This window comes from Bufo bufo, chromosome 10 (assembly GCF_905171765.1).
Source record: "Bufo bufo chromosome 10, aBufBuf1.1, whole genome shotgun sequence".
Classification (NCBI taxonomy): domain Eukaryota; kingdom Metazoa; phylum Chordata; class Amphibia; order Anura; family Bufonidae; genus Bufo; species Bufo bufo.
Window position 1 is genome coordinate 117,169,552 of NC_053398.1, and position 18,553 is coordinate 117,188,104.

Here is an 18,553-nt window from a genome sequence, read left to right on the forward strand (position 1 = left end):
CGGCGAACAAGTGGATTAAGGTGAGTTAAATTATTTATTTATTTATTTATTTTTTTTAACCCCTCCAGCCCTATTGTACTACGGTATGCATTCTGTATTCAGAATGCTATTATTTTCCCTTATAACCATGTTATAAGGGAAAATAATACAATCTACAGAACACCGATCCCAAGCCCGAACTTCTGTGAAGAAGTTCGGGTTTGGGTAACAAACATGCGCGATTTTTCTCACGCGAGGGCATGCAGGGGTCCGGACAGCTGGCATCTGTGGTCCAGATTCAGGCCGCGGTCTGCCTGTTAGATACCATCATTGGGTTTGTGTGCTTTTCTCTGGGCACTCTCGAAAACCTTTAGGTGGACATTTCATAGGTTACAAAGGATTCAGGGTACTTTCACACTTGCGGCAGAGGATTCCGGCCGGCAATCCGGACGCAAACGGATGCATGTGTTAGACGGATACGGATGCGGATCCGTCTCACAAATGCATTGCAATACCGGATCCGTCTTTCCGGTTGTCATCTGGAAAAACGGATCCGGTATTTTATTTTTTTTCTCATTTTTTAAAGCCTGTGCAGGCCTCAAAACTGGATCTGTTTTTCCGGAACACTTGCATAAATGCATTTCAATGGAAATTAATGCCGGATCCGGCATTCCGTCAAGTGTTCAGGATTTTGGGCCGGAGAGAAAACTGCAGCATGCTGCGGTATTTTCTCCGGCCAAAAAACGTAAGAGGGACTGAACTGAAGACCTCCTGATGCATAATGAACGGATTGCTCTCCATTCAGAATGCATGGGAATAAAACTGATCAGTTTTTTTTCCGGTGTTGAGCTCCTGTGACGGAACTCAATACCGGAAAAGAAAAACGCTAGTGTGAAAGTACCCTTACTGTTAGAGCTCGTTCACACGACCATGCCGTTTTTTGCAGTCTGCAAATTACGGATCCGCAAAAAACGTATGCCGCCCGTGTGCCTTCCGCAATTTGCGGAATGGAACAGGAGGCCCATTATAGAAATGCCTATTTTTGTCTGCAAAACTGACAAGTATAGGACAGGACTCATAATTTGTGCGCGGCCACGGAACGGAGCACACTCTGTGTGCTGTCCGCATCTTTTGCCGGCCCATTGAAATGAATGGTTTCCGTATACGGGACCGTATGCGGAACGCAGAAAGCGGCCCATCTACGGAACGAGTCCTTATATTGAAGGACTGTGCAGCAAGGGGAATTCGGTTATAATGCTAGATACAGACTGGTGATGAAGGCTGTTCCAGCAGTTCTGACCCCCTCGATCCCTCCCATTTATATTTTTGCCTCTGCAGAACGTGCATTCGATCCGCTGCCGGCCTCCTCAGGCTCCACTTATCTCCAGGTAGAAAGCAAATGAATCAGCTAAAGAAAATCCAAGGCTTATTCATCATCTAATAGCTCCTATAATTATTAGATTCTCAACATAAATCTTTAAGCTCCGCTGGGAGCAGGGAAGAAAGGTTCTAGTGCACGTCTTAAAGGGCACCAGAAAAGTTAGCAGGGGAATCTGCACCCACTAAATGGGTCCCCAGCCCTTTTATTGGGTGAGGGGTGGAAATTTGTGTACAGAATTCAAATCCCAAGGCCTTGTCTGCCAATCAGATACTTAAGCTGGATTTACACACTGCCGACTGAGTGGCTGATTGTAAAGAAGGAGGCTTTCCTTCCTAAACAGTTGGTTGCTCGTGGAGTGGAGGAGACTGCTGCTGTTACATGCAGTGATCTCCTTCACAGTATGAGGTGGAGGGATCGCTATTGCGATCCCTCCTTCTCATATAGAAATTTGGTTTCTGAGCAGAAGATCGCTGTTTAGACCACACGATCTGCTGCCCAGAAGCCATTCACCGCTGAAGCCAGCCATTCGCTGGAGCGGTTCATGTGACCATGCTTATGTAGTGCTGGATGTACACCATGTCAGGGGCCGGAAGATGGAGGCAGTAAAGAGCAGGTAAATATGAATCTTCTGTTTCAGGGGGCAGGCTGCAGGCATTGGCTTAAAGCGAACCTGTCACCATGATTTTGGCATAGAGCTGGGGACATGGGCTGCTAGATGGCCACTAGCTCATCTGCAATACCCAGGTCCCATAGCTCTCCGCGCTTTTATTGTGTTAAAAAACAGTTTTGAGTGATATGCAAATTACCTGATATGAGTCCTGTAGCCGGAGATGAGTCAAGCCGGAAAGGAGCCCAGCACCGCCCCGCGTCCTCCGATTCTCCTCCTTGCCGGCTGACGTCACAGAGCTGGAGCGCCGAAATCTCGCGATGCGCGAGCTAGCGCATGCGTTGTTCGTTCCCTGTGCTGATGCCAGCACAGGGAATGAACATGATGCCGACACTGCGCATGCGCTAGCTCGCGCATCGCGAGATTTCGGCGCTCCAGCTCTGTGACATCAGCCGGCAAGGAGGAGAATCGGAGGACGCGGGGCGGTGCTGGGCTCCTTGACGCTTGACTCATCTCCGGCTACAGGACTCATATCAGGTAATTTGCATATCACTCAAAACTGTTTTTTAACAATAAAAGCGCGGAGAGCTATGGGACCTGGGTACTGCAGATGTGCTAGTGGCCATCTAGCAGCCCATGTCCCCAGCTCTGTGTGCAAAATCATGGTGACAGGTTCGCTTTAAAGGCCATGTACACCTTTTGTGATTGCATTGTACTCATTTTGAGCTGAAATCATTTTTTCAATTGGTCTTTATAAAAAATGTTGAACCCTTGTCTTTGTGCACCTTGAGATTCTCTAGTAGCATGCTCTGAATTTTCACTCTGTTCCGTCAGTCAGCTCAGCTCCTTATCTCTGACCTTATAAACGCTCATTAAAGCTCCATTCTTATCTTACTGATAATAACGTGGCTTAAAAAAGTGTTTATGACCTCTTTGTAAAGCTACTTTCACACTCGCATTTTGGATCTGCAAAAACTGAACCATTACAATAATACAAGCACATGCATCCGTCATAAACGGATCAGTTTGTATTATCTGTAACATAACCAAGGCGGATCCGTCATGAACTTCATTGAAAGTCAGTGAGAGACGGATCTGTTTTCAATTGTGTCGGAGAAAACGGATCCGTCCCCATTGACTTACATTGTGTGCCAGGACGGATCCGATTGGCTCAGTTTCGTCAGAAGGACACCAGAACGCTGCAGGCAGTATTTTGTTGTCCGCCTCCAAAGCGGAATGGAGACGGAACGGAGGCAAACTGATGCCTTCTGAGCGGATCCTTTTCCATTCAGAATGCATTAGGGCAAAACTGATCCGTTTTGGACCGCTGGTGAGAGCCCTGAACGGATCTCACAAACGGAAAGAGAGTGTGAAAGTAGCCTAAATTAGAGCTAAAGGTTATTAGATGACTGGTATAAAGTGAAAGTCGGATTCACACAGCTAGAAAAAGTTAACCCTTTGTGACAGAACAGATCAATATTTTTATTAAGAAATTTGAAAAATAAATACATTTAATAAATTGAAAAAAAAGATTTTGAGCCCAAAATGAGTAAGATGCCATCATTAAAAAAAAAAAATGACCCCCAAAGGTGTACATAGCCTTTAAAAATCATTATAACTGGAAAACCCATTTAACTCTTACCTTCCATTTACTTCAGCGCTGGTCACCTGACAGATCGCACCGTGTAAATGAAGCTAAATAAATTTCAGGCCAATAAAAATGTGCCAATGTAAAAATGTTCCACTGAGGATCTGCCTCTTCAGATGGGCTGCTGTGCATGAGCGCAAGCCCACCACAAGAGTACAAGGAAAGTCCATGCATGGAGAGCCGGTTACCGCACCAGTACACTGAGGTGCAAATCCATATTACACGCTGGATTGTATAATGTGTGGCTCCGACCATCCTGTCGTTTTAGCAGCGTGCAGGCATGATAGGGTTAATTGTCTCCCAAGATAATTAGACCTATAATTTTGTCTGTTTTTACTCAAAACATTGAAGCCCTTTGTCCCTCCGTCCTACACTCCCCTAACACAATCCATCCTAATTGTTACAGCCATCATTACCGCTCTCTAGTAATCCATAGGCAGAGCTGTGAAATCTATGTGCATTGTTATCTCCGTGAATGGAGAGGGCAGACAGCGCACAGCTGCACACGCATTACTGTAATGGTCGGTCAGGGTCTCCTCTCCAGATCAAAATGTGATTAGAGGAGCTCGGTACAATAGTCCACAAAACATTCTCATGGAAACGTGCCGTCGAAAAGGTTTGCATCAGCACAACATGTAAGAAATCTAAGCATGAAAGACAAGGCCGTGACCTTTAGGACACCACCCCACTCCTTCGGGTGTATTAGACTGCCAGGTGATCGCTAACGAGCGCTCCTATGAATGCTCGTTAGCGATCATCTAGCAGTCTAAGGCCTCGTTCACACTTCAGTGTTTGGTCAGTGGTTTTCCATCAGTGATTTGTGAGCCACAACCAGGTGCTGCTCTAAACACAGAACAGGAGCAGATCTTTCCCATCTACCTCATGTCTGTGGAGGCTCCACTTCTGGTTTTGGCTCACAAATCACTGATGGAAATCACTGACCAAACACTGAAGTGTGAACAAGGCCTAATACTGCCTCCAAATGCCTGATGAACGATTGCCGGGAGGAAACGCTTCCCTTCCGACAGTCGTCTGTGGCATCAAGGTGTCTAATACACCCTTAAGTCAAACCATGTTTTAGTAGGAGGGAAGACTGGTATGACTCTAGGTCTGGTTTCCTGTATTAGACCCCCGCCCCCGATGCCACAGACAATTGCGGCTATTACTGCAGCGATGTCCTCCGTGGTATGAGAAGGAGCGATCGCTATGCCATCGCTCCTCCCCTTTTAGGCCAGCGGTGTGTCGGCGGCAGATCGCTATTAGACAGTGCAATCTGCCGCCTGCACCATTGTGATTTTTATGGATGCTTTAAAAAAAGAAAAAGTAAATGTTCATCGGGCATTTGGAGGCAGTATTAGAATGCCAGATGATCGCTTACAAGTGTTCAAATATGTTCATTAATGATCATCTGCAAGTCTAATTCACCCTAAAGAGACTCTGTCACCATGATAAACAACATGATAACTCTTAAAGGGCATCTGTCAGCAGATTTGTACCTATGAAACTGACTGACCTGTTGCATGTGCGCTTGGCAGCTGAAGGCAGAAAAATGATGTTTTAATATATGCAAATGAGTCTTTAGGAGCAACGGGGGCGTTGCAGTTACTCCTAGAGGTTTAGCTCTCTGCAAATAGATTGACAGGGCCAGTTGTGATGACGTTTACACTGCCTGGCCTTGTCAATCGAAGTGCAGGGGGCGTGGCAGTTCCAGAGAGAGCGGAGCCTCTAGGTGTAATGGTAACGCCCCTGTTTGCGCCTAGAGGCTAATTTGCATATATTAAAGCATCATTTTGCAGACACATATGAACATGGGACCAACACAGATGCTGACAGATGCCCTTTACACCACGCATACTGCTTAGCAGGGTTGATCATGATGAATAAAATGAGCCATCTATAGCTGCAAACTGATGTACTATTGCAGCAAAATTATAAATTTTATTTTTATGCAGTTGAGGTGATCCAAGCACTGAGAGGCTGGCCTCGCCCCTCAGAGCACCGCTTCACCTCCTCCTCTTCCTCATCGCCACTCCTCCTTATGGACTGATTGACAGGGCCAGGCATCCTCACTGTTTAGTTGCTTAGCCCTGAAATCTCATGCTCTCACCGGAGAGGCTTCATCGGCGCAGTCTCCTCCCAGAAGAGAAGACACTGGGATTCGCTGATCTAAAAGCCAAGAACCTTCTTATCCTAGAAGACACGGACGTCATTTGCCCTTGTGCAGTGCAGATCTCAGCGCAGTTCTCCTCGCGATCCGCAAAACAAGGATGCTGCTCGTGTGCGTTAATGCCTATTCTTGTCTGCAAAACGAACAAGAATAGAACATGATCTATAATTTTTGCGGGGCCACGGAACAGAGCAACGGATGCGGACAGCACACAGAGTGCTGTGCGCATCTTTTGCGGCCCCGTTGAAGTGAATGGGTCTGCATCCGAGCAAAAAATGCGTCTCGGATGCGGAACCAAACCACGTTTGTGTCAATACGCCCTAAGATATGTACTGTGTGAGCGCCGATGCGGTCATCGGCGCTTGCGCCGTGCAAGCTTCAGCGGACAGAGCCTCCTGAGATCAAAAGGAGGCTCTCCCCCGCTGACATCTGGACTGCACAAGATCCAATTATGTCGGTCTCCTCCAGGATGACAAGGCTCTCAGCTTTGCTTCTAGAGTCTTAGTCTTCTCTTCCGTGAGGAGACTGCGCCGCTGAAGCCTCTCCACTGAAAGCATGAGATTTCAGGGCTAAGCAACTGAACAGTGAGGATGCCTGGCCCTGTCCATCGGGCCATAAGGGAGATGGGGGGGTGAAGCAGTGCTCAGAGGGGCTAGCCAGGCCCCTTGGTGCTCTGATGACCTAATTTGTCATGGTGTTGTTCTTTAAGGGGCTTGTCAAAGATTAGAAGAAAATTTGTCTCTTGTCCGTGAACCATGTCCGATATTTTCCCAGGAAATAAGTCTTTTAGGGCTTCTCCAGTATGGACAATCCCATACTTGATAGAATAGTCCCTTGATAGTAAGCAGGTGAAAAAGTGTCCTCCTGCTGGAACCCCCATCAATCAGATGCAATCATTGGGGAAATCTGGAAGGGAGTCTTCATTTTTCCTGCAGAACCACCACAATCCCACTGCAATCCTTGGGCGCAAGCAAGATCGCCACATAGCCGAACCCTTACTATCAGTAACTTCCTCAGAAGCAAATTAAAAAATGAAAACCAATATGGCTGCATTTCCTGTCTCTTCACAGATAGTGGCCACCGCAACAAAATAGATACCCTCCAAAAACCATACTACATTGGACCCTTAGAAGCCCTCCATTTGGAGGTGACTTTGGAGCCAGTTACCACTTTATGGGCTAATACAGCGGTAACCTATTAGATGTGATCGATGAGATGTCCGATTTGTATAACGACAGAAACAAGAGTTACAAGGAAATTAAAAGTGGACACGTTTCATATAGAATTATTTCCTTCGGAGGGAGGGAGCCCAAGGCGCCCCAGTCCAAGAAAAGATTTTATGTCCAAATATAAGCAGAATTGATGGTGGTGTCGCTGATCTCTTCTAGATTGACAGAACGGAGACAAATGTCAACAATCTGAACCCCGTGTTTGCAAAGAAGTTTACCATCAACTATCACTTTGAAGAAGTACAGAAGTTAAAGTTTGCCATTTTTGATCAAGACAAGTCAAGCACGCAGCTCTACGAGCATGACTTCCTGGGGGAGTATGCCTGCACACTCGGATCGGTGAGTGGACACTGAGTTGTGTGCGTGAGGATCCCCTGTGTCTTCCAGACTGGCTGGCTTCCATTTTCAGACCCCCCTAAAGCTAGACACACACAAGCGAGTTCAGAGTGAGTTCCCGTTCTGACCTCCGCTCCTCTGACGGGGATCGCACAGTATTGTAATGATTTATAAGGCTGTGTGTTCCTGTAATCTATTGAATTTCCCTGAAATAATACTATCAGTGTAATTCAATAGATTCCAGGTGTCACGGGGACACCGCCTTATAAATCATTATAACACTGTGCGAACCTGTCATAGGAGCGGAGGTCAAAACGGGAACTAATAGCGAGCACAGAACTCGCTTGTGTGTGTCTGCCTTAATATTCAGTTTGCAACTTGCTCCTATTCTCAGACTTTTCTCATGTGGGGGGATCTCTCAGTACAGGATGCTGCTGCTTTCCTCCCTATTTACGTCCTGTGTAAGGCTACTTTCACATTAGCGATTTTTGCAGATCCGCCATGGATCTGCAAAAACGCTTCCGTTACAATATTACAACTGCATGCATCCCTCATGAACAGATCCGGTTGTATTATGTCTCATATAGCCATGACGGATCCGGTTGTATTATGTCTTATATAGCCATGACAGATCCGTCTTGAACACCATTGAAAGTCAATAGAGGACGGATCCGTTTTCTATTGTGTCAGAGAAAACTGATCCGTCCTGGCACACAATGTAAGTCAATGGGGACTAGAAGAGATCTTGCTCAGCACCACATCGCTGAGAGAAAAACGCTGTTTGCCGCGTTTTTCTGTCCGCAATGGGGACGTAACCAAACGGAACGGAATGCATTTTGGTGCACTCAGTTTCGTTCAGTTTTATCCCCATTGACAATGAATAGGGACAAAGCTGAAGTGTTTTCTTCCGCTATTGAGATCCTATAACAGATCTCAATAGCGGAATTGAAAACACTAATGTGAAAGAAGCCTAAGCTGCGCTCCTTGGATTCTTTCCCCCCTCCTCACATACTGATCTGCTGTTCCCAACCTCCTCCCCTGACCAGCTGCTATGTCTAAGGCCTCATGTACATAGCCGTCGACTTGAATGGTTCTGTGATCCGTCCGCACCGTAAAAAAATAGAACATTGTTTTTTTTTGCGGTGCGGAGGCATGGACAGACTTCGTAGTGCTTCCGTGGGGTTCCGTGCCTCCGTTCAGCACCGCAGCTCCGGATTGCAGATCCATTCAAGTGAATGGGTCCGAATCTGTGATGCGGGCCGCAATACGGCCACGGCCGTGTGCATGAGGCCTAACTGAGAGAAGTGATTGTTAGAGCAGAGAGATCCTTTAGAAAAAATGTAGGTCACATTCAGCAGCACCGCCAGCTAGGTGAAGGAATTACACACATGCTGCAGAAGGAGATTAGTAGATTTTTTATGAAGACTGTTTAGAAAATTGATTATTTTTAAATTTAGGAAACAAATGAACAATGCAAAAAAATCAATGATTATATGATTTGAGGATTGTTAGGGAATTGCGTACCTAGCAGTTTCTTAATATATTATATGCAGCATTTACATGTCCCGGTAAGGCTTAGTCTGGTGCTCTGCATTCCCGAAGTACAGGCTGCCATAAATATTGCTGTGCAATTCCTCATATAATCATTAAACTAGCTTCAATCCACAACTTCCAGTTAACTAATTCCTAAATAAAAATAACAGTTGTATGAGTTTTTCCAGTATCCAGTAGGACACATTTCCCAGCATGCTCCCTCATGTGCGTATGAAAGGCGTATGTGACAATTACGGCTTCCGTCTTGCAGTCAGAGATCGTTAGATACTTGTCATATTTCTAAATCCAGCAAATAATAAATGCTGTGCAACTTTTTATTTTTAAATGTTTTATTTTTCAGATTGTTTCCAGCAAGAAGGTAACGCGACCCTTGGTTTTAGGGAACGGGAAGCCAGCGGGGAAGGGAGTTATAACGGTAAAGAGGTTTCTTTTTCTGTACTGCCTGTGTCATTTTAAAAGCTGTGTGAAGTTCATACTGAGATAATCGCTTGATTATTCCACCGGTAGCAATCATTCTGCTTCTAGTAAAAGCTGAAGAAGTGCATCATGGCAACAGTAACCTAGCAACAAGATAACAGCGTCAGGATAACAATATGCTGCGCGTTCCTCTATGTACAAGACGGGCTCAAGTGCTCCGATTGTTTCATTATTCCAGCAACTTTGTAAACAACGTGAACATTGTGCGCCGCCGCAGCTATTAGATTTCATGCAAAAACGTTCCCTTACAGTCCGGTGTTCAGGACTTGTACGGGTGCTGCTTAAAGGAGCTGCTCCTTGATTTATACCTGTTATAGAGAATTAATAGCAAGGGATAGAGAGGTGGAGGGGTGGGTGGGATGGGTTGATGGATTAGGTGGTAGAGGGGATGGAGAGGTAGAGGGGATGGAGGGGGGGGGTGGGATAAATGGGTTGATTGATTAGGTGGTAGAGGGGATGGAGGGGTGGATGGATAGGAGGGTGGGTTGGTGGTGGATAGGAGAGTGGGTGGTTAGGTGGTAGATGGATTGGTAGGAGGATGGAGAGGTAGATGATACATACAGTCAGGTCCATAAATATTGGGACATCGACACAATTCTAACATTTTTGGCTCTATACACCACCACAATGGATTTGAAATGAAACGAACAAGATGTGCTGTAACTGCAGACTGTCAGCTTTAATTTGAGGGTATTTACATCCAAATCAGGTGAACGGTGCAGGAATTACAACAGTTTGCATATGTGCCTCCCACTTGTTAAGGGACCAAAAGTAATGGGACATAATAATAATCATAAATCAAACTTTCACTTTTTAATACTTGGTTGCAAATCCTTTGTAGGCAATTACAGCCTGAAGTCTGGAACGCATAGACATCACCAGACGCTGGGTTTCATCCCTGGTGATGCTCTGCCAGGCCTCTACTGCAACTGTCTTCAGTTCCTGCTTGTTCTTGGGGCATTTTCCCTTCAGTTTTGTCTTCAGGAAATGAAATGCTCAATCGGATTCAGGTCCGGTGATTGACTTGGCCATTGCAGAACATTCCACTGCTTTCCCTTAAAAAACTCTTTGGTAGCTTCGCAGTATGCTTTGGGTCATTGTCCATCTGCACTGTGAAGCGCCGTCCTATGAGTTCTGAAGCATTTGGCTGAATATGAGCAGATAATATTGCCCGAAACACTTCAGAATCCATCCTGCTGCTTTTGTCAGCAGTCACATCATCAATAAATACAAGAGAACCAGTTCCATTGGCAGCCATACATGCCCACGCCATGACACTACCACCACCATGCTTCACTGATGAGGTGGTATGCTTAGGATCATGAGCAGTTCCTTTCCTTCTCCATACTCTTCTCTTCCTATCACTCTGGTACAAGTTGATCTTGGTCTCATCTGTCCATAGGATGTTGTTCCAGAACTGTGAAGGCTTTTTTAGATGTCGTTTGGCAAACTCTAATCTGGCCTTCCTGTTTTTGAGGCTCACCAATGGTTTACATCTAGCGGTGAACCCTCTGTATTCACTCTGGTGAAGTCTTCTCTTGATTTGTTGACTTTGACCCACATACACCTACCTCCTGGAGAGTGTTCTTGATCTGGCCAACTGTTGTGAAGGGTGTTTTCTTCACCAGGGAAATAATTCTTCGGTCATCCACCACAGTTGTTTTCCGTGGTCTTCCGGCTCTTTTGGTGTTGCTGAGCTCACCGGTGCGTTCCTTCTTTTTTAAGAATGTCCTAAACAGTTGTTTCCATAGCATCATCACGACGGCATACAAGGAGATTGACCCCTGACCTCTGTAGGGGCAGGAACAGAGAAAGGTTAAATACCCTCCTCCCACCACCAACACCAGTGTTTCCTGTCCCTACAGAGGACAGGGCAGAGAAAGGTCTCCCTGTATGCAGGGAGATGAAGCTAAGGAAATGGAACCTGTTTATTTTTTATTTTTCCGTTACCTTTGGAAAAACGCCGGCATCCAGCATGGCGTCCCCCTGCCCTCCCGCGGTCCAAGTACTAACGCTGGGCAGGGGGTTCAGGGCCTATCTCGTCCTGGTTATTCCGGGGCCTGTTCCCTGGCGCAGACTCCCTCCTAGCCTACTCGGGCGACAGCTGGGTGCGCGCCAGCGCATGTTTATGACGTCACGGCGGCAGCGTGGAGCCCAGTTTAAAACCGAGGCATGAACGCTGGTTACCGCCCGTGTCAAAACGCTCCCAGGATCGGTCCCCACTGGTGCGGAACCCTTGCCTGCAGAGAGGGCGATGTCTGTTTCTGAGCGATCCCCTAGAGCTGAGCCACCGGCGCTGCTACCAACTGTGAGTCCCCTTCGGGGGTATTATATGTGCAGGTCAGGGAGTCTGTTGATCCCCCTCTCCTGCTGTAATAGGGGAAGGGGAAAAAAGAGAGAGAGAAAGTTATTTCCAGCTGGCAGCTAGCTCGCTTCTGCTGACCCCCTCTTGCTCTCTCTCTCTCCCTCTAGTGGTCATACCCTGATGCCCTGCCTTCTCCTCTCTTTTAGGCTAAAGAAGCCCCGAAAAAAATCAAAAAAACACTCAAATGTATCTCCTGCAATAGCAGACTTCCTGACTACTACCCTAAAAAGTTGTGCAAGTCTTGTATTTCTAATATTGTACGGGATGAAGCACCCTCCTTAAAAGAGGAATTGAAAACCATGATTCAGGAAGAGATCCGTTCATCCCTGGCCCACCTGTCCACTAATCCCCCCGACTTGCCGCAACCTAAGAGGAAGCGGGCTAGGTCTCCATCCCCTTCGGACCTAGAAGTTATGGCGGATGAAAGTGCCCACTCCGTTAGGTCATGGGAAGAGGGGGAGAGAGTCTCTGATACAGACTCAGTGGATGACGGTCGTAGATATTACTTTTCTACAGAAGAAATGTCCGACCTATTAAAGGCAGTAAGGTCGACCATGGGCGTGGAGGAAGTGCAACGTACCCATTCAGTACAAGAAGAAATGTTTGGGGGCCTAAGAGTCAAGAAAACTCGTGTGTTCCCAAATAACGAGAGTATTAGGGATATGGTCCTTGATGAGTGGGCAGATCCAGAAAGACGTCTGGGAGTCCCGGCTGCGTTCAAAAATAGGTTGCTTTTTGATCCAGAGGAATCTAAAATTTTCAATGAAATTCCCAAGATCGATGTACAGGTGGCCAAAGTGAACAAGAAAACATCTCTCCCATTTGAAGATACCTCCCAACTTAAAGATTCAATGGATCGTAAAGCGGACAGTCTTCTCAGGAAATCCTGGGAGGCGTCCATGTTCAATATTAAAACCAATATTGCGGCTACCTCAGTCGCCCGATCCATGTATCTTTGGTTGGGAGAATTGGAAACTCATATTAAAGATAGAACATCTAGGGAACAAATTCTTGGTTCTCTCCCTCTTTTAAAATCCGCCACGGCCTTCCTGGCGGATGCCTCTGCCGAATCAGTCCGATTCTCTGCCAGAGACGCGGCACTTTCCAATGCAGCCAGAAGAGCCCTCTGGATGAAGTGCTGGTCGGGGGACAAGACGTCTAAATTGAAGCTCTGTTCCATACCCTTTTCTGGAGAATATGTGTTTGGCCCGGTGCTAGATAAGATTCTAGAGAAGGCCGCGGACAGAAAGAAGGGGTTTCCGGAAGATCGCCCCTCCAGACGCCGGTATCCTTTTCGCCCCTCCTTGGGTCAAGAAAAAAGCTACAGGGGGAAAGGGAAATCAGGACGTTGGAGCTATCCAAAAGGAGGAAGAGGAAGAGGCCAATCCTTCTCCCACCCAAAATCCTCCGATAAGCAATGACGTGGGGGTGGGGGGAAGACTCTCAAGATTCCTGGGGTCATGGGAATCCATCTCCCAGAACCCCTCGATTTCCAAGGTAGTCGGGGCAGGCTACCAAATAGAGTGGTCTTCAAGACCCCCAAACAAATTTTCACTGACACGGTTCCAAATGAACCTTTGGCAAGGAGTCCAGAAACTTCACTTAATGAATGTAATCTCACCGGTCCCGCCTCCAGAAAGAGGCAGGGGTTTCTATTCAACCCTATTTCTAATCAGGAAGGAAGAAGGCACTTTTCGGACTATCATAAACCTGAAACCACTAAACAGGTTCATCCGTTATCAGAAATTCAGGATGGAGACCCTAGCATCTACAATCCCTCTGCTAAGCAAAGACGTCTTCATGTGCACAATAGACCTACAAGACGCTTATTACCACATTCCCATTCACACCGACTCACAGAAGTTTCTCCGGTTTGCAATCCAGGATATATCAGGGAACGTCCATCACTACCGGTTCAGGGCCCTTCCCTTCGGGATTTCACCTGCGCCAAGAATATTTACCAAAGTAGTGGTAGAGATGGTCGCCTTTGCCCGAAGACAGGGACTTATGATAATCCCTTATTTGGACGATTTCCTTCTAGTCAGCGAAAGTCTCAGCCAAATCAATTCGAACCTGAGGTTTTTTCTCTCCATCCTAGACGATCTGGGGTGGATCGTGAACAAAGGAAAGTCCGTCCTCACCCCCTCAAGGGAAGTTCGATTCTTAGGGATGATCCTAGACTCCCAAAAGCAAGCGGTATTCCTACCTCGAGACAAAATATCAGTTCTCCAACAAAAGATCAGGTCCTTTCAGAAAAGAAGATCTTGTTCTATCAGAGAGGCGATGAGTCTGCTGGGCCTGCTAACATCTTGTATTCCGGCAGTTCCCTGGTGTCAAATACACTTCAGACCCCTTCAGTCCTGGATCCTGAGTGTCTGGAACAAGTGCCAATCCTCTCTAGATCATCAAGTAAGTCCACCAACTCGGATTCTGCAGTCCCTAAATTGGTGGAAAGACCACGGAAACTTATCACGGGGAAATCCGTGGCAGAAGACTCCCCAGGTCCAGGTAATAACAGACGCAAGTCTGTCCGGCTGGGGTGCAAAGGTGGGGGATCGTATGTTCCAGGGCACTTGGCCAGATTCGATCAGATCCCAGTCATCGAACTTCAGGGAACTGAGAGCAGTCTGGGAGGTGTTAAAGGTAGCAGAGGAAATGTTGTGTCATCATCACATAAAAGTGCTGTCGGACAACACTACGGCCATTGCCTACCTCTCCCATCAAGGGGGAACACGGTCCGTAACCCTACAAGCACTGTCAACAAAAATCTTTGCTTGGGCGGAACAGAATGTGGCCTCGATATCAGCAGTTCATCTGAAGGGAATACTAAATCAGGAAGCGGATTTTCTCAGCCGCCACAGAATCGACCATACAGAATGGTCTCTAAGTCCAGAAATATTCAGGCTAGTAGTAAGGAAATGGGGGATGCCCGACGTGGATCTGTTTGCCACCAGGGCAAACTCAAAGGTGGAAACATTCTGTTGCCTAGACCCCAGGGACAGACCTCATGCCTTAGACGCCTTCGCCATTCGTTGGCATTGGAATCTGTGCTATGCCTTCCCTCCACTTCCTCTAATTCCGAAGGTGGTACAAAAAATTCTCCAGGACAAGGCCACGGTGATTGTGATCACTCCCCTATGGCCAAAGAGAAGCTGGTTCTCATCCCTCCAAAATTTTTCCCTACAAGATCCATGGCTCCTTCCTGTGCGGGGGGATCTACTCCAGCAGGGTCCAGTTCTACACCCAAACCCGCAGTTTCTGAAATTGGCGACTTGGATCCTGAGTCCCAAACCCTGAAGCTTCAGGGCCTGTCAGACGAAGTTATTGCTACTTTGAAAGCCTCCAGAAAGAAGGTAACGTCAGCAATTTACCTTAAGATCTCAAAACGTTTTTGTTCCTGGAGTCGCCACATTTGCGTAAATCCAACATCCAAAGAATACTGGATTTCCTACAGCAAGGTCTGGACCTGGGACTTAGACCCTCTACCTTGAAGGTCCAAATCTCAGCCCTAGGTTGTTTCTTTGACCAAGATATAGCCGGCCATCGTTGGATCAAAAGATTCATTAAGGCAGCGACGAGGCTCCGCCCAACGATCACCGCCCGTGTCCCTTCCTGGGATCTGAACGTCGTTCTTACAGGCTTTACTTTACCACCCTTTGAACCCATGTGTGACTGTCCAATAAAATTATGGTCCTTGAAAACGGCCTTCTTAATTGCGATAACTTCGGCCCGCAGAGTAGGGGAATTACAAGCCCTATCAATCAGGGAACCCTACCTCCGTATTCTAGATGATAGAATTATTCTCCGTCTGGATCCTGGATTTCTCCCCAAAGTCGTATCCAATTTTCATCGGAGCCAGGAAGTTACCCTACCTTCTTTTTGCCAGCACCCCTCTAATGACAAAGAATCGGCGTTTCACTCTCTGGACGTTAGACGGGCAGTCCTAAACTATATCACGGTGACGGGGAAGTTTAGGAAATCTGACAATCTACTAGTCCTTTTTGGAGGAAGATTTAAGGGCCAAAAAGCCTCCCGGTCCTCTATAGCTAGATGGCTCAAAGAAGCCATTAGTCTTTGTTACCAAATACAAAACCTTACATGTCCAGTCAACATTAGGGCCCATTCCACTCGGGCCATGTCTTCCTCTCAGGCGGAGAGAGCTGGGGCTTCTCTGGAGGAAATCTGTCGTGCTGCCACTTGGTCCAGCATTCATACATTTATAAAGCACTATCGCCTGGATCTTTCCAGATCTTCTGATCTGTCCTTCGGGCGGAAAGTCCTCCAGGCTGTAGCCCCCCCTTAACTGATATATTTTTTATATCTCCTTGTATGCCGTCGTGATGATGCTATGGAAAAACCGGAATTAGTCTTACCGGTAATTCTGTTTCCATGAGATCATCACGACGGCACGTTATTCCCTCCCTATGATTTAAATCGTTTTTGACCTAGTAGGTCTCTAGAAGGTATGGAGTAATACCTTTTTTTCACTGTTTTCCACCACCGGGTTGCTCTGTGTGATTTTGGAAACACTGGTGTTGGTGGTGGGAGGAGGGTATTTAACCTTTCTCTGTTCCTGCCCCTACAGAGGTCAGGGGTCAATCTCCTTGTATGCCGTCGTGATGATCTCATGGAAACAGAATTACCGGTAAGACTAATTCCGGTTTTTTGGCCACGCCTAATGTTTTTGCTATCTCTCTGATGGGATTGTTTTGTTTTTTCAGCCTAATGATGGCTTGCTTCACTGATAGTGACAGCTCTTTGGATCTCATCTTGAGAGTTGACAGCAACAGATTCCAAATGCAAATAGCAGACGTGAAATGAACTCTGGACCTTTTATCTGCTCATTGTAATTGGGATAATGAAGGAATAACACACATCTGGCCATGGGACAGCTGAGAAGCCGATTGTCCCATTACTTTTGGTCCCTTAACAAGTGGGAGGCACATATGCAAACTGTTGTAATTCCTACACCGTTCACCTGATTTGGATGTAAATACCCTCAAATTAAAGCTGACGGTCTGCAGTTAAAGCACATCTTGTTTGTTTCATTTCCAATCCATTGTGGTGGTGTATAGAGCCAAAAATGTTAGAATTGTGTCAATGTCCCAATATTTATGGACCTGACTGTATATGCATAGATATAATAGTCTGGACACTATTCACCTACTAAGAGCTGTATTACAGCCGATTGTTGGGCAGATGATTGCTGACAAGCGTCTGTAGCAATCATCTACATGTATAATAATGCAGGTAATCTCCATCTTACAGCAGGTTTAGAAATGATTGCTTGCTGATAGCAGAAAGTGGCGTCTAATCATGATCTGCTGCCGTAAAACAATGATTCTGTATGTGAACAAGGGATGGCGTTATCGCTCCTCCCCATAATGAGGAGGAGATGACTGCATGTAAAGGCATCAGTCTCCTCCACTGACGAGCAAGCGATTGTCGGAGAGGAATGCTTCCCCAAAGCATTACCATCAATCTCTTAGAATTCGGATTAGTGTTATACCAGGTTATATGACTGAATCACAGAATGTGTTGCCCTTTGTTTATTTCAAGGACACGTCCATCATAAGCGGTGTAGTCAGCGGCGTGTGTATTCCTCGTCAGTCTCTGAGTTTAGAAGCCTGGGATTACAGCTGCAGGCTTACAGCATGTCACAGATCGATATGTGTCCGTGGTACAGAGGACGCCCCTAATGGCCTTTACATCTTATATTACTAAGTCCAGGGGTATTTTGTGACTCTCGGCCATCCCAGTAATTCATTATCACGTCATGCCTGTTCTCTGTATCTACAGAACAATACTTTACAGGAAACATGATTCCTGTCACCGTTTGATAAGGGTGGTTTTGCTTTTTAACCATTTTATAATCGTATTTCCTAAACTAAAGTTTGAACCATTTTTTAATCTTTTCCTAAACTAAAGGGCAACCCCCTTTCAGAGAGCAGCGGCTCCTAGAGGGAAATGTAATCTTACATCCTGTCCATCCAAGTGAATGGGTGACGGTGTGATACATTACACTCCAGGGTGGGAGCTTCTCTGCTCAGGCTAATAGGCAGGTCCTGAGCAGGAGACCCCCGTCTATGACCCTCTTTCTTTTATATTTTACAATTCCAAACAGAATTTCTGTTCATTTTTAGTTCTGCTTTCATTTTCAGGTCATTGCTGAAGAGCTGTCTGATAACAGGGTGATAACACTTTCCATGGCCGGGAGGAAGCTGGATAAAAAGGTGAGAGATCACATCGTTCTCATGTCACAGTGTATTAGTGACACTTGTGGATGACCAGATCCCCATTATTCTCCAGTCGATGGCACTGGACAGTCATTAATAGGACTCGTGTGATAGATAGAGATATATAATTTTTATTTAATTTTTTCTTCTTTCTCTTCAGGATTTGTTCGGCAAGTCAGATCCATTTTTAGAATTCTACAAACAAGGAGATGATGGGAAATGGATGCTGGTTCATAGGACGGAGGTGAATGGATTTTAGTATTCTGATTGACCTGTAGAAAAACAAAAAAAATGGAAAAGTAAACATTTTTATGAAGTGTTATGCATGTAAAGTCTGGAGGCTTCAGGGACTTCTTACAAGTGCCTTGTTCAAGGTCAACTATCTATCCGACATATAAGCTAGATATAACATATTTTTCGCTCCATAAGACACGCCTAAGAATATAAAGGAGGAAAATAAGAAAAAAACTTTTTTTCATCAGACCTCAGATTAGACCCCATTTCCTCCACAGACCTCAGATCAGACCCCATTCCTCCTCAGACTTCAGATCAGGACCCCAAGCTCCATCAGACC

The 18,553-nt window shown here is 46.2% G+C and overlaps 1 protein-coding gene across 1 annotated transcript in view; it reads left to right on the forward strand.

The window, feature by feature from the left end:
* CPNE2 (copine 2) overlaps positions 1-18,553 on the forward strand; it is a 98,093-nt gene that overhangs the window by 47,484 nt on the left and 32,056 nt on the right. The window contains exons 3-6 of the mRNA XM_040410674.1: positions 7,171-7,350; positions 9,242-9,316; positions 17,905-17,976; positions 18,140-18,223. Of these exons, the coding sequence (XP_040266608.1) occupies positions 7,171-7,350; positions 9,242-9,316; positions 17,905-17,976; positions 18,140-18,223 (411 nt within the window). The remainder of the gene's footprint in view (positions 1-7,170; positions 7,351-9,241; positions 9,317-17,904; positions 17,977-18,139; positions 18,224-18,553) is intronic.